At 31.9% G+C, this 13,433-nt stretch overlaps 1 protein-coding gene and 1 long non-coding RNA gene across 3 annotated transcripts; one reads left to right on the top strand and one right to left on the bottom strand.

Annotated features, from left to right (window-relative positions):
* Positions 1-4,086: 4,086 nt before the first annotated feature.
* On the top strand, positions 4,087-4,588 carry LOC141717362 (uncharacterized). The gene is made up of 2 exons (XR_012573604.1): positions 4,087-4,213; positions 4,318-4,588. It is a non-coding gene; the product is annotated as an uncharacterized LOC141717362 (long non-coding RNA).
* Positions 4,589-7,791: 3,203 nt separating this feature from the next.
* LOC141721820 (disease resistance protein Roq1-like) lies at positions 7,792-13,198 on the bottom strand. 2 transcript variants are annotated; one of them, XM_074524939.1, is made up of 5 exons: positions 12,517-13,198; positions 11,349-12,438; positions 10,848-11,117; positions 8,914-10,254; positions 7,792-8,834 (listed from the first exon to the last, which is right to left on the bottom strand). In XM_074524939.1, exons 1-5 carry the CDS (start codon positions 13,032-13,034, stop codon positions 8,346-8,348), a joined length of 3,708 nt encoding a protein of 1,235 aa, XP_074381040.1. In that variant the 5' UTR covers positions 13,035-13,198; the 3' UTR covers positions 7,792-8,345. The 2 variants fall into 2 exon arrangements, with proteins under 2 accessions (XP_074381040.1, XP_074381041.1); XM_074524940.1 differs by lacking the exon at positions 10,848-11,117 and having other exon boundaries at positions 12,517-13,197.
* Between the last annotated feature and the right edge of the window lie 235 nt (positions 13,199-13,433).

The following is a 13,433-nucleotide window of genomic DNA, read 5'->3' on the forward strand; positions in this document are numbered from 1 at the left end:
CGCCCGAACTAGTGTCCATGCTCTCTATTAGTCCAAGTTCACCTGATTGCATGGTTGCTCTAGTTTTGCCAAAAGAAACAAACTTTGAATGGGTATGACTTCTGATCTACTAGAAATTTAGTGGCTTCTTGTTTAGCAATCATTTTGCCATTAGATCAGCAATGCGGTAGCTGTGGAATGGTGGTAGATGTGTACATTAGAATGTTATCATCAGTGTGGAGAATGTACAAGTCCAGTGCTTTAGGAGCTCCATGTAATTTGTACTTCCGGCTCCTAGATAGGATCTTTTTTGTTTAGTTTAGTTGACCGAGAGAAGCATAGTTTTGTATACTAGCCGTTATGGTGTTTGTGTAGATTTAGGGAACTTTATACCAGAGCGTGTCCGTGATTGTCCCATCCACAATCCTTGCTGCCGACATGCCTTTGTACAAATAACAAAGATTCTTTATGGACCCTGGTGATCTGATCAGGTATTTATTTTATTTACACTACAAAAAAATTGGCCAATTACGACGGAAAAAAATGCGCGCCCAACTTACGACGGAAAAAAGTAGAACGTCGTAATTATTTATGACGAAAACTAAAACCGTCGTAAGTTTAGTATTTTATTAATAAAATTATGCACGACTTGATTAAATAAAAATGAAAATTATTTGAAGTTACGACGATTTAAACATTTCGTCGTAAGTTAATTATTTTTATTAAAATTTTAAATTGATATTGAATAAAAAAATATTTTATCTAAATTTACAACGAAATATTTGCGACGAAAAAAATCGGATCGTCAAATTTACGACGGAAATTAAAATTCGTCGTAAGTTATCAAAGAGGGAAATTTAACTTTTTCCCAAAAAAAATGGTGGGAAAATAAAAATCATTTGAACTTGCGACGATTTGAACATTTCGTCGTAAGTTAAATATTTTTATTAAAATTTTAACTTGAAATTAAATAAAAAAATATTGCATCTTAATTTACGACGAAATATTTGTGACGGAAAATATTGGAACATCCAATTTACGACGGAAATTAAAATTCGTCGTAAGTTATCAAAGAGGTATATTTAACTTTTTCCCCAATATTTTGGTGGTAAATTTAACTTTTCTCAATTTTTTTGCAGATAATAATTTATGACGGATTCCGTCGTAAATTAGCACATAATTTTTGATTATTTTAATTTTTAAAAAATATTATATCATGATCCAACCATATTAATGTCAGCATTTATTTGTTTGAATGACATTTCAAGAATTTAAAAAAAAAATATTTTGATAAAATAATTTAATATGAAACATTGATTATATCACTAATATATATATATATATTGACATCCATACGGTTGGGTCATTGAAAAATATTTTTAAAATAATCGAAACACCAATTTAGGATTAAACACTAATTAGTTGTACTAGTCAAAGTAACGCTTAACTGTTAAAATGACAAACCAAATAAACTATTTTGATATGAAATTTTGGTTACATCACTGATATATATATTTGTTGACATCCATATGGTTGTATCGTTGAAAAATATTTTTAAAATAATCGAAACACTAATTCAGAATTAAATACTAGTTAGTTGTACAAGTCAAACTGATGTTTGACTGTTAAAATGGCAAACCAAATAAAACTATTTTGATATAAATTTTTGGTTAAATCACTAATATAATATATATATATATATCTATTGACATCCATATGGTTGTATCGTTGAAAAATATTTTTAAAATAATCGAAACACCAATTTAGGATTAAACACTAGTTAGCTGTACTAGTCAAACTCATGTTTGACTGTTAAAATGACAAACCAAATAAAATTAGTTTGATATGAAATTTTGGTTATATCACTATTATATATATCTATTGAGATCCATACAGTTGGATTGTTGAAAAATAATTTTAAAATAATCGAAACACTAATTCAGGATTAAACATTAGTTAGCTGTACTAGTCAAACTGATGCTTGACTGTTAAAATGACAAACCAAATAAAACTATTGTGATATAAAATTTTGGTTATATCACTAATATATATATCTATTGACATCCATACGGTTGGATTGTTAAAAAATATTTTAAAAAAATTCGAAACACCAATTCAGGATTAAACACTAGTTAGATGTACTAGTCAAACTCATGATTGAGTGTTAAAATGGCAAACCAAATTAATTTAGTTTGATATACAATTTTGGTTGTATTACTAATATATATATCTATTGACATCCATAGAGTTGGATCTTTGAAAAATATTTTTAAAATAATGGAAACACCAATTCAGGATTAAACACTATTTAGCTGTACTAGCCAAACTGATGGTTGACATATCTATTGACATCCATACAGTTGGATTGTTGAAAAATATTTTTAAAAAAATCGAAACATCAATTAAGGATTAAACACTAATTAGATGTACAAGTCAAACTCATGTTTGACTGTTAAAATGACAAACCAAATAAAATTAGTTTAATATGCAATTTTGGTTATATCACTAATATATATCCATTTACATTCATGTGGTTGGATCGTTGATAAATATTTTTAAAATAATCGAAACACCAATTCAGGATTAAACACTAGTTAGATGTACTAGTCAAACTCATACTTTACTGTTAAAATGGCAAACCAAATAAAATTATTTTGATATGAAATTTTGGTTATATCACTAATAAATATATATATATATATATATTGATATCCATATGGTTGGATAGTTGAAAAATATTTTTAAAATAATCGAAACATAAATTCAGGACTAAACACTAGTTAGTTTTACTAGTCAAACTCATGCTTGACTTTTAAAATGACAAAGCAAATAAAATTTTTTTGATATGAAATTTTGATTATATCACTAATATATATATTTATTGACATCCACAAAGTTGGATCATTGATTTTTTTTTAAATAATTGAAACACTAATTCAGGATTAAACAATAGTTAGCTGTATTAGTCAAACTCAATAAGGTGTTGTACCGAGCAACATAAAATGCCATGTTGCCACAAACTAGTCCAGCTAATTAGTATTTCAATTAATTTTGATTAAAATCACTAATATGTTTCTTATAGGAATTAATAGTATATGAAATCTATTGAATTTTACAACTAAAGTATAGTTATAAATTTATTTAATAATTTCAATGTGTAGAATTTTTAAAAAATATTATCATCTTTATAAAAGAAAATAAAGAACATGTTCTGGAAACCTCTTGAAACACCCTATAATCTGGTACTTTGATACTGTGCAATTTCCTGTGTTTTGTATGTCAAAAACCTGTGTCAAAAATTCTGGACAGATTGTAAATCCCTTGGAGTCTTATGTTCTATGTCCTGTATTTTGATATGAGTTCGCTGACAGCGAGGACCTTCTGATTGCAAACATATTTAATCCTCTTCATTTTTATGCCTGTAATTAATTTTACTTCAGTTTGCAACTAGAGAAATCAAAAGTAGAACTATAAAGTAATGCATGCCAGATTTTTAGTTTCACTTATGTATAGATTCACGAGAAAAATCATAAGTTGAGTTTCGAGTATTCGTTTTGCATGATTCAAGATGTTTCGGAAACCTTGTAAAATATTCTAGAGTCTAATCGAAATTATACTGCTATATTGATTGGTGCTTAAATAATTTAGGCAGAATATGAACTTTTGTAAATTTGATCGCTTTCTCTCCTTGTAATTTTTATGATTTTGCTTCGAACAACAGAGTCAATTTGTGTTTAGAATGTATTTAGTACTCTTCGTTTTCCCATGCTTTGAGATTGTTGTAACTTAATAGAGTATTTACCTGTTTAAAATACATCAAGTATCTTTCGAAAGTGAAGTACTAAATAAATTTAGCAAGTTTATGGATGCAGAAAATCGAATTCTGAACCAAGTACCTGAAGTATCCTTACTTAGGGCACTCGTTGAATCTCACATAGCTTAACTATACTTGTTTCGAAATGCCAAATTCTTATTGAACGATATTAATCTCAGTATTACCAGCAAAAAGCCACGAGATTACGTCGGGATATTACCAAAATACAGCAGGACAACACATTTTTTAATTAATAATATGTATACCTAGGCTAATATGCATATAATCTGCTTAATTAATTAAGTTGAGTCATTTTACAGGATCCTGACTGGTGAAGCCATAAACTCTCTGAATGTTAAGGATCTGAAAAACCTGGAAACCAAACTTGAGAAAGGACTTAACAAAATCCGCTCCAAGAAGGTATAGTCGACAATGACATTTCATTCTAGCTCGATAATGATTAGCGAATAACATTTTTGTAGTAATCATTTTTCCTCTTACAATTATTCTTCATAATAATGCAGAATAAGCTTTTGTTTGCTGAAGTGGAGTACATGCAGAAGAGGGTAACATAAAGAATTGTGTGCAACAATGTACAACCAATTGCTCAAGGACATTATATTTTGTTGGATTTAGTGGCTTCTACTTAAGTTTTGTCATGTATTGTACAATTTAATACGACTTTGTTAGCTGTACTTTTAATGTTTTTATGTATTTTTTTGTACTTTATGATATTTGAATATTATTCCAATTATAGTGAAATAATATGAGTTCTTCCACTAGTTTTGATTGCTTTTTGTTTGGCATTGTATTGAATTTAAAAAATGGCAGGAAACTCAAAAATCAGAATTTGGCTATTTTGGAAAAATAAACTTACGACGGTTGTACATCACATATTCCGTCGTAAGTTACTAATTTACGACGTATGGTTGCGTCGTAAATTTCTGTTTTATTTTAACGAAGGTGGGTCTCACAATAAAATATACGACGTTTCCTTCGTCGTAAGTAACTAACATACGACATTATTATTCGTCGTATGTTGATAACTTACGACGGAATATTTCGTCGTAAGTAAATTTATTATTTTATTGAGAATGTGGGCCCCTCCTCCCTAACTTGCGACGCAATTTTATCTTCTGACGAAAAATGAACTTACTACTCGACCAAAAATGACGATTTTTTTCCGTCGTAAATGGCTCAATTACGACGATTTCAGTTCAAAAAAACCGTCGTAAATGACCAGATTTGTTGTAGTGTTAGCACGTCGTCTTTAACCTTAATCGGACATACATAACCTGTATTTAGTTCAACCATTTCAGATTCCCATACATATCCAACCATTTCTAGCACTACAAACTTGCGACAGCAAAGAGCATAGAGCATGGAACATTTTTCCTAATTTATTTGTTATCGAATCACAAATTAGTTGACTAGCTTGTTATTTTGACATTTGATAAAGGTGAACTGTTATCACTGTGTATTGTCCGTAATTGCTCGTGTTTGTAAATCGTATTTGGTCTCTAGGCAGGTCCAGTGGACAAAAAACAAGGTTAATTTCACTCGCAAGTGTTATAATTACAGTGATGGACTTGGTTATATATTAGACCTCTCACAGTTTGAACCTTAGAAATGGATTAAAGGTTAATCGGATTTGCAACGCTGCTACTAAAATGAAGCTAAACCCATGCTCGAAATGGATTAAAGGCTTTAGGTTCTGAGGTTGCACCACTTATATAATGTCACATTGTTCTAATCCCCACTACTTGAAGTTGTACTTGTATTGCTTTCATCATTCCATTTCAGTTAATGCAATATGTGCGATTGATAATACTCATATGTTTTTATTAGTGTACTATTCTATGTTCCATATCCCAGAGTAAAACATTAGATATATACTGTTATCATAAGGGAAATACCCATTGTTTAAGGGTGCTAAGAGTAGGTAGGTAAATCCCTGTCAGGTTTGTGGTTTGTCTTGAGCGTGGATAGGATTACCGAGCTTGTAATCTTATTAAGAGTGAATAGTTGAATTTTTACGAAATTTGTCTTAAGCGTGTAGGGTTTCTAAATCTTGTGGATTCAAGTAATAAATAAACCATCTCATTTATCTTTTGAAGACGAAAAAGTCATTAAATTGATATTTACCGGAGCAAAACATTTATTTATCTCTTCCGATTTATATTTTTATATTCATTTTTCGAATTTGTACTTCAAAGGTCAAAAGGTCCTTTGAGCCATTTTCTAGGTCTACTTTCTTCATCAGTTCTCTGTTTTTCTTTTAAGGCTTGGTGTCTTTCTATGTCTTAAAGTGTGTGAAAAAGTACCGTAAAGAAGAAATTGAAAACACAGAGAAACATGGACTTTGATACAAAACTTAATACGAGGAGAAATCAATTGGTATGCTATGCAAAAGGGGAAAAACAAATTGCTAGACTGCTAGAATCTGAAATTTTGCCGGCCCATTTCCAGTGCAAGAGTAATATTTTCTAGACAAGGATAACGAACCAGGGAATTAAATATTATATCTTCTTTCATATATTATCGGATTTACAAATTATGATTACTCGAATAAAAATTAGATTGCTAGATCACTTTCTGTATAATTCTCTACTTACATTTTGCACAAATACATATTCCAGAATTGCAACAAAATGAACTTGTTTGTTTTCATATCTTAAAGCTCCACCCCATTTACAACTTAAAGCAACTGGATCTTCCAAAATCTACATAACTAAATCTAAAATTTTAAAATAATATTTATACAAATGACATTACCCCATAATCTTGTAGCAATATTTTGAAGTTACTTACTTACACCAATATCTTGCCCGTGCTAAGCATAGGAAAAAATTCATTCATTTTTATTATTAAAATTATAAAATTTTAAGCAAATCATTAAGTAAATGTAATTTAAAGAGATACCTGAGTGTGCATGTATAATAAAATGGATGGTAGGTACTAAAAAATAATAGAATATAATAAATATTTATGAACTTGATAATTTTTATTATCCAATAAATGTAAGTGTTAATTTTTTGCCTTCTTCAGCATGGCTAGGAACATTTTTCCGCCTAAAAAAAATATATCATATGACATGATAATTGAGTTATTTAAATTTAAAACAAACATTATATATATATATATATATTATTGTATTATAAGTACATTAATTCAATTACATTGTTTACAGATTTAGATGTGTCAATTTTTTAATCTCATTATCAAAAAGTGTAACTTCTGAGAAGTAGAACATAAGCTAATCTGTTCAAAAAATGATTGTAATGAGTTTTATTTATTTAATAAATAGCATAAGAGTTTTAAATTAATTTTTCTTGATAAAGTAATAATACATATTACCTTGTATCAGGATTGATACAATTGGCATGTAATTTCAAGTGTAACCGAGATATTTTTAAGTTGTATAACATTACAAATATTTTTTATTTTTTTCAATATTAGTAGAAGAATTTTAGATTAATAATTAAAATTAAATGCGATAATCTTAAAAAATGAGTAATAAAAGAACCATCATGTCGTAAAATTGTTATACTAAGCACATTCAGAGATAATGAGTAATTTTATTAAGAAACTACAATATAGTGCAAAAATACTAAAGAAATAATCATAGTATCTTATCAACTAGAGGGCAAGGCTTATTTTAAATAATGAATTCTAAGAAATTCTTAATTCTTAATTGGACGTGCATTTATCTGTGTCACTCACAAGCATCAGGTGCACTCTCCTTGTGATTGACAAGAATGGTTTTGTTGTGCCTCTCTACACCATTGAAGAAAATGTAAAGCACTCTCCATGGAGACCAAAGGAAAGGAGACATTAAGATTGCCAAGAGGACCCTCTTGCGAGTTAAAAACTACTTCGATGCAATTGATATGCGAGCAACGATAGATGAAAGAGTTAAAGACATTGCTTTCAAATTCGATTCTAATCATAAAACCGAATCTAAGAAAAAAAGAAGAAAAATTGAAAGATAATGTTGGTGAACAATAATGATATAATAATTTAAATTTAATGCAAGTTACAAAAGAACTTGACCAAATATTTGGGGCCACAATTCTATCCGTTAGTTTTAGTTTTCTTGTTATCATATGATAACTTTTGTGATGATAAAGTAACATTTTGAAACTGGTCACATAAAGTAGGTTTTGAATTCAGTACATGATTTAATAGGGGATAATATTCAGATTTACTAATTGTGACTCGAAGATTGCGATCACTTTCTTTATAATTCTCTATTTATATTAAGTACATATTCCCAATTGCCACAAAATGTACTTGTTTGTTTTCATATCTTAAAACTCCACTCCAGGTTTAGAACTTAAAGCAACTGGAGCTTCCAAAGTGAAGATATAATAAAATTTAGAGATAATATACAATAATTTCTATTTTGTAAAGTTTCTATTAAAAGAGCAAAAAGAAAAATTTGAACAAGAGGAATTTATAACATAACTAAATTTTCGATAGAATTAAGTGATATATAATCCACAAAACTCCACCTAAAAGTCCAGAAAGATATAGGCAACCTGTCAATTTATCAAGTCGGAAATCCGGGGGAAGGAAAAGTATTTATCAAGTTGTTGAGAGCAGAGGGGAAATCAGGGGTGGAGAGTGTTCGTCGTATCACATGGGCACCCAACAGCTCTGCCTTCACTCCTCTATCAAGAACTTCTATGGCTCCATTAAGACTATATGTTTGCCTTTGTAGTAAAATATTGATTCTATCTCCACTTCTAGTTGAGATTTCATCTCCTCTTATGCATTTTGCCACATAACATACTTCAGTGCTGCCATATACAGGAATCAGACAGGACTTTGTTGTACCATTTATTTGATTGGTAACAACAGCTTTTATGCTAAAATCAATTACACCGGTTTGACTCCTAAAAAGAACCGAGAGAGCAAGACCTAAGAAGTTATCTGCCGGCATTGTAGGGATATCCACAATACAGACTGAAGGCCCAGTGCTTTTATAGCCCAACCATTCTGCAATCTTAGGTAGCTCAACTTTATCGGAAGGGGGGAACTGCAACATAAAATAATCGAAGTTATATTTATTCAAGTTTGATTGTGTACACAAGGAGGGAGTTGAGACAGAAACCAACCTGATGGAAACTCGAAACAGCTGGTTTCAGAATGTCTCCCATACCAAAATTCAAATCACTCAATTCCTTCAGCATTGACACGTCTGATGGATGTTGTAGGCTTATGCAATCATATATTCGAAGTGATTGAAGATGAGGAGGAAGTGATGAAAGTGATTTAAGGCGGATGAAACTCTCTATCGCCAACATATTCAACCTTTTCAAGCTTGATAAATCTGGTAGATGTACTAGTCTTTCATGCCGACTTAGGGCTAAGTGTGATATATTAAGAGGAAGATCCGGAAGCGATGACCCGAAATTTGTACAGTTATACAATTCTAGAGACTGTAGGTTGTGAAGCATAGAGAGACTGACTGGTCCGGTTGAAGATAAACTCTCATCCCCACCAGTAAGAGCTAAATTTTTCAAACAAGAGAAACTTGAAATGACAGGCAACCATACTCTTACATCACACTTCAGAGACAAATATAACAACTTTGTATTGTTCACTGTAGAAGGCAGATTAATTCTACCCATGTCCGTTTGGAAAATAAATAATTGAGTAAGTGATGGAAGATTCCATACACTATCTGGCAGATTTTTAAGCTTGTTGCAGTGAGACACCTCCAATATTCTTAACCTACTCAGTAGTCCTATTGAATCCGGTACTTCTTCGATGTCTGTTTCGGATGCAGACAGCTCTTCTAAAAATTGCATCTTCTCCAATTTATCAGGCAATCGCTTCAGCTTTGAACACCTATACAGATTTAGTACTCGAAGCAACGTGAGCTTCCATAAGCTATTTGGAAGATACCTAAGATTTTCGCAGCGACTCAAATACAGTATCTCCAAATTAATGAGATCTCCAAACGAATCTGGAAGTTGTTCGATTGCAGTACCACATGCACGAAATGTCCTTAAGCCTTCCATATTCCCAATCTGCTCTGGTAGCTTTTTAAGCTTCTTGCAACCGTCCAATTTCAACCAAACCAATTCCTTGAGTTGAGTAATTGAATCTGGCAGTTCCTCAATTGCGATGTAACTTGCATCAAGCACCTTTAACAATTTCATAGCACCCAATTGCTTCGGCAATTGTCTTAAATTGCTACAATAACCCAAATACAAAAAGCCCAATGCACTTAACTGGTCCAATGTTTCAGCCGAAACTTTCACTTCAAAGCATTCCCTCAAATCCAAAACATACAAAGCAGTCAACTCTCTAATTGATGGGTGGACATTTAGCAAGCTCTCACAACCACGAAAGTATAACCTCTCAATAGATTTTGAATTTTCAAAGTTGGGAATTGTTTTCAAGTTCACTGAGTAGCTGACATTTATCATCTTCAAACTCCTGAAAGGCCGCTGTTTAAAAGAATACAAAGATAAATTTTTTTTGATATACATTGTCCTTAGATTATTTTAGTAAAGAAAAGTTAAATTTTCTAGTTCGTAATACCAAATTTTTACATATTATTATATATTTTATATTTGAGAGAATTACATTTTGCACCCTTATATTTGGCCAAAAATTAATTTAGTATACCTATTTTCATAAATTTTCGTTTGCATCCCCTACTTTGAAATCCGCTTCAACTTGCACCCTTTTTGCCAAATTTTGTCAATTTTTTTGCCCAAATTATTGTCTTCAACAACATATATAATCTATTATTTAAGAAAAAAGATGAGATATATTGTTAGAGACAGCAATTTGGGCTAAAAAGTTAGGCAAAAGGTGCATGTTGAAGCGGATTTCAAAGTAGGGGGATGCAAACTGCAATTTATGAAAATAGGTATACAGAATTGAGTTTTGACCAAATATAAGGGGTGCAATATGGAATTCTCTCTTTATATTTTAGGATAAAATAAATAACAATATATATTATTTTAATATTAAATGAACAAAATATGAGTAAATTCATTTTTTATAAAAGCAGTGAACAAATTATATTTCATACCATTGCATCATCCCACAATGTCTTGAAATTGCTATGTCGCATATTCATGGAGACCAATTTTTGTGGTCGAAAACTCGCAGGAAAGCATGTCCACGTACAATAATTCCAATAGATGCACCTTAATTCTTGAAATGAATTTTTAAAATGCCCTTTAATGTCATCAACATTACGTATTTCAAGTAATCTCAATTTAGGTAGTTTCTTAAATATTTGGGAATTGATTTGTTTTTCCGTTGATTGAGTTAGATCTAAGACGAGACCTTCAATATCCTGTAAACACAAAAAATAAGTTAAGTATAGTTTGTCTTTGTTAGGGACAAAAATATTGGTCATCTAATTACAATTCAGTAATTTGAAAATAAAATAAAATTAATTCATCACTTTCTAATTTGATGATAGTTTATTAATTTTATAGACTTAAAGCTACTAATATCCTTCCGACATCAATTCCATTGAATTAGGATAACTCATATTTTAGAAATCTATATGGGTTTAAGTTACCTTCCAATTGTGCAAATACTCCCCTGCATTTTCTTGCAAGAATAAGTGTTTGCCCTTTGAAACTTCCCTTCCCATATCTTGTATAAGATCATGCATCCCAAGTACACCGGATCTATCAATCGTAAGTAGACATCTTTCCAATAGTTCCGGTATACCAACTTCTGGAGAGTAATCACAAGATTTAAGTACGATATCAGCCTCATATTTAAACTTTCCAACAAAAAAGAATGCAATATCGCGAAATATTGATTTTGTGTCCTCATCCAACTCTTTGTAGCTCAGCTGAAGAATTTCCATTATCTTGTTCTCTGGATTTTTTTTAACTTGCTCAAGTTTGGCTTTCCAGAATACCTTATCCTTGGTTCTACCTCGCAAATAAGAACCCAGCACTTTCAGAGCTAGCGGAAGACCTCCAGCATAAGTTACAAAGCCAACTGAGAGCTCTCTTAAACTTGCGGGCGGTGTTACTTCTCCGAAAGCGTGATAATTAAATAGCTTCAAAGAATCATCTTGTCCCAATTCTTTCACCATGTATAGCTCTACATGTTTTAAATCACTTTTTAACTGATTTCGCAGGTGTATATTTCTTGACGTAATAACAATTCTACTTCCTGCCGAAAACAAATTGCAGTGCTTTGCTAGAAATTCTGAGTAGCTTGATTGGTCCAAATCATCGAGAACTATGAGTGTTCTCTTGAAACGGAGGATTTGTTCCAATTTTCTAATTCCACTATCAACATCAGTGACCTTATAATCCTTGAGTTTGAGAAGCACAGTCAGTAGTTGCTCAATTAAGGGAAGTAGAGGACTACCTCCCTGTGAATATTGTTTGACATTTTCAATAAAGCAGCAACTATCAAAATTGGGATGATATTTGTTGTAGAAAGCTTTGGCAGTAGTAGTTTTGCCAATTCCGCCCATCCCACAGATCCCAATGGCACGTACATCATTTGATTCCATCCGCAGCTTCTGATATATTTCTTCTACAGCAGAATCTATCCCAAACACTTCTTCTCCAACGTGTACGACCTTTGTAGATACTTTTCGGGCGATGTTCTCTACAATCTTTTGGATAGTTTCCGCTTCATTCCTGTTATTAAAAAATATTGAAATGTAATTTTACCATTCATTATTCCAGTATGTGGGAGAATAAGATAAAGGGACATACTCTTTAGCTTCTTTATTAAGATGGTATCCTGATAGCGCCGCGATTTGAGCAAGAGCTGATTTCCACTCGTCTATCATCTCAGGAGAGTAGCGCTTCTTCTGATAATGATAATCAAGTGCGTCTCCAAAAGTCCCTTTTTGGTGACGGACATCTGATGGATCAACATAGAAAAAAACAGGAATAACCTGATTCTCAGTTTTCTTGCAACTGAGGATATCAACGAGCTCTTTAAGGCACCATGGGGAACGAGCATAGTTCTCGGAAATAATGAGGACAAACATCTTTGAATCTCTGATTGCATCGAGCAGCCCAGATGAAATATCTTGGCCCTTTTTAAGAGCAGGATCGTCTCGGAAGGTTAGAATTCCAGCTTGATCCAAAGCAGCGTAAAGATGTGAAGTAAAGTTTTTGCGAGTGTCGTCGCCGTAAAAGCTCAAGAACACATCCCAGGGCTTGGGTGGAGATGATGAAGAAGAAGAAGAAGGGGCAGTGATTTGAAGACTACTAGTAGAAGCCATGTAAGGAAAATAGCAAGAAATGGAGAAATAGCAAAGATGTTCTAAAGAAGAAGAGGCAGTTATCTTAAGAATACTAGTTGTTGCTATGCAAGAAGGAATGGTTGTGAGTAAAAGCAGCACTGTAGTTAATAATTTGTGCAAGATTGAAGTCAGTCAACGTTTCTTTGTTTGGCCCAGTCAACATTGGACGAAAACGCGTGGTGTTTCAATGAGATGTAGGACATAGATCTAAAAATGAATTTTCCAGCACCAGCCGAGTGGCCCTGCAGCGAACTTTCTCATTTTTCACGTATTCATGATTCATGAAAAAAGAGATATGAAAACACTGGCCAGGTGACCCTGGACGGAAATGCAACGAACTTGTCTAACTTTCTGCGTATTCATAATTCAAGAAACATA

This window comes from Apium graveolens, chromosome 4 (genome assembly GCF_009905375.1).
Source record: "Apium graveolens cultivar Ventura chromosome 4, ASM990537v1, whole genome shotgun sequence".
In the NCBI taxonomy this organism is placed as follows: Eukaryota; Viridiplantae; Streptophyta; class Magnoliopsida; order Apiales; family Apiaceae; genus Apium; species Apium graveolens.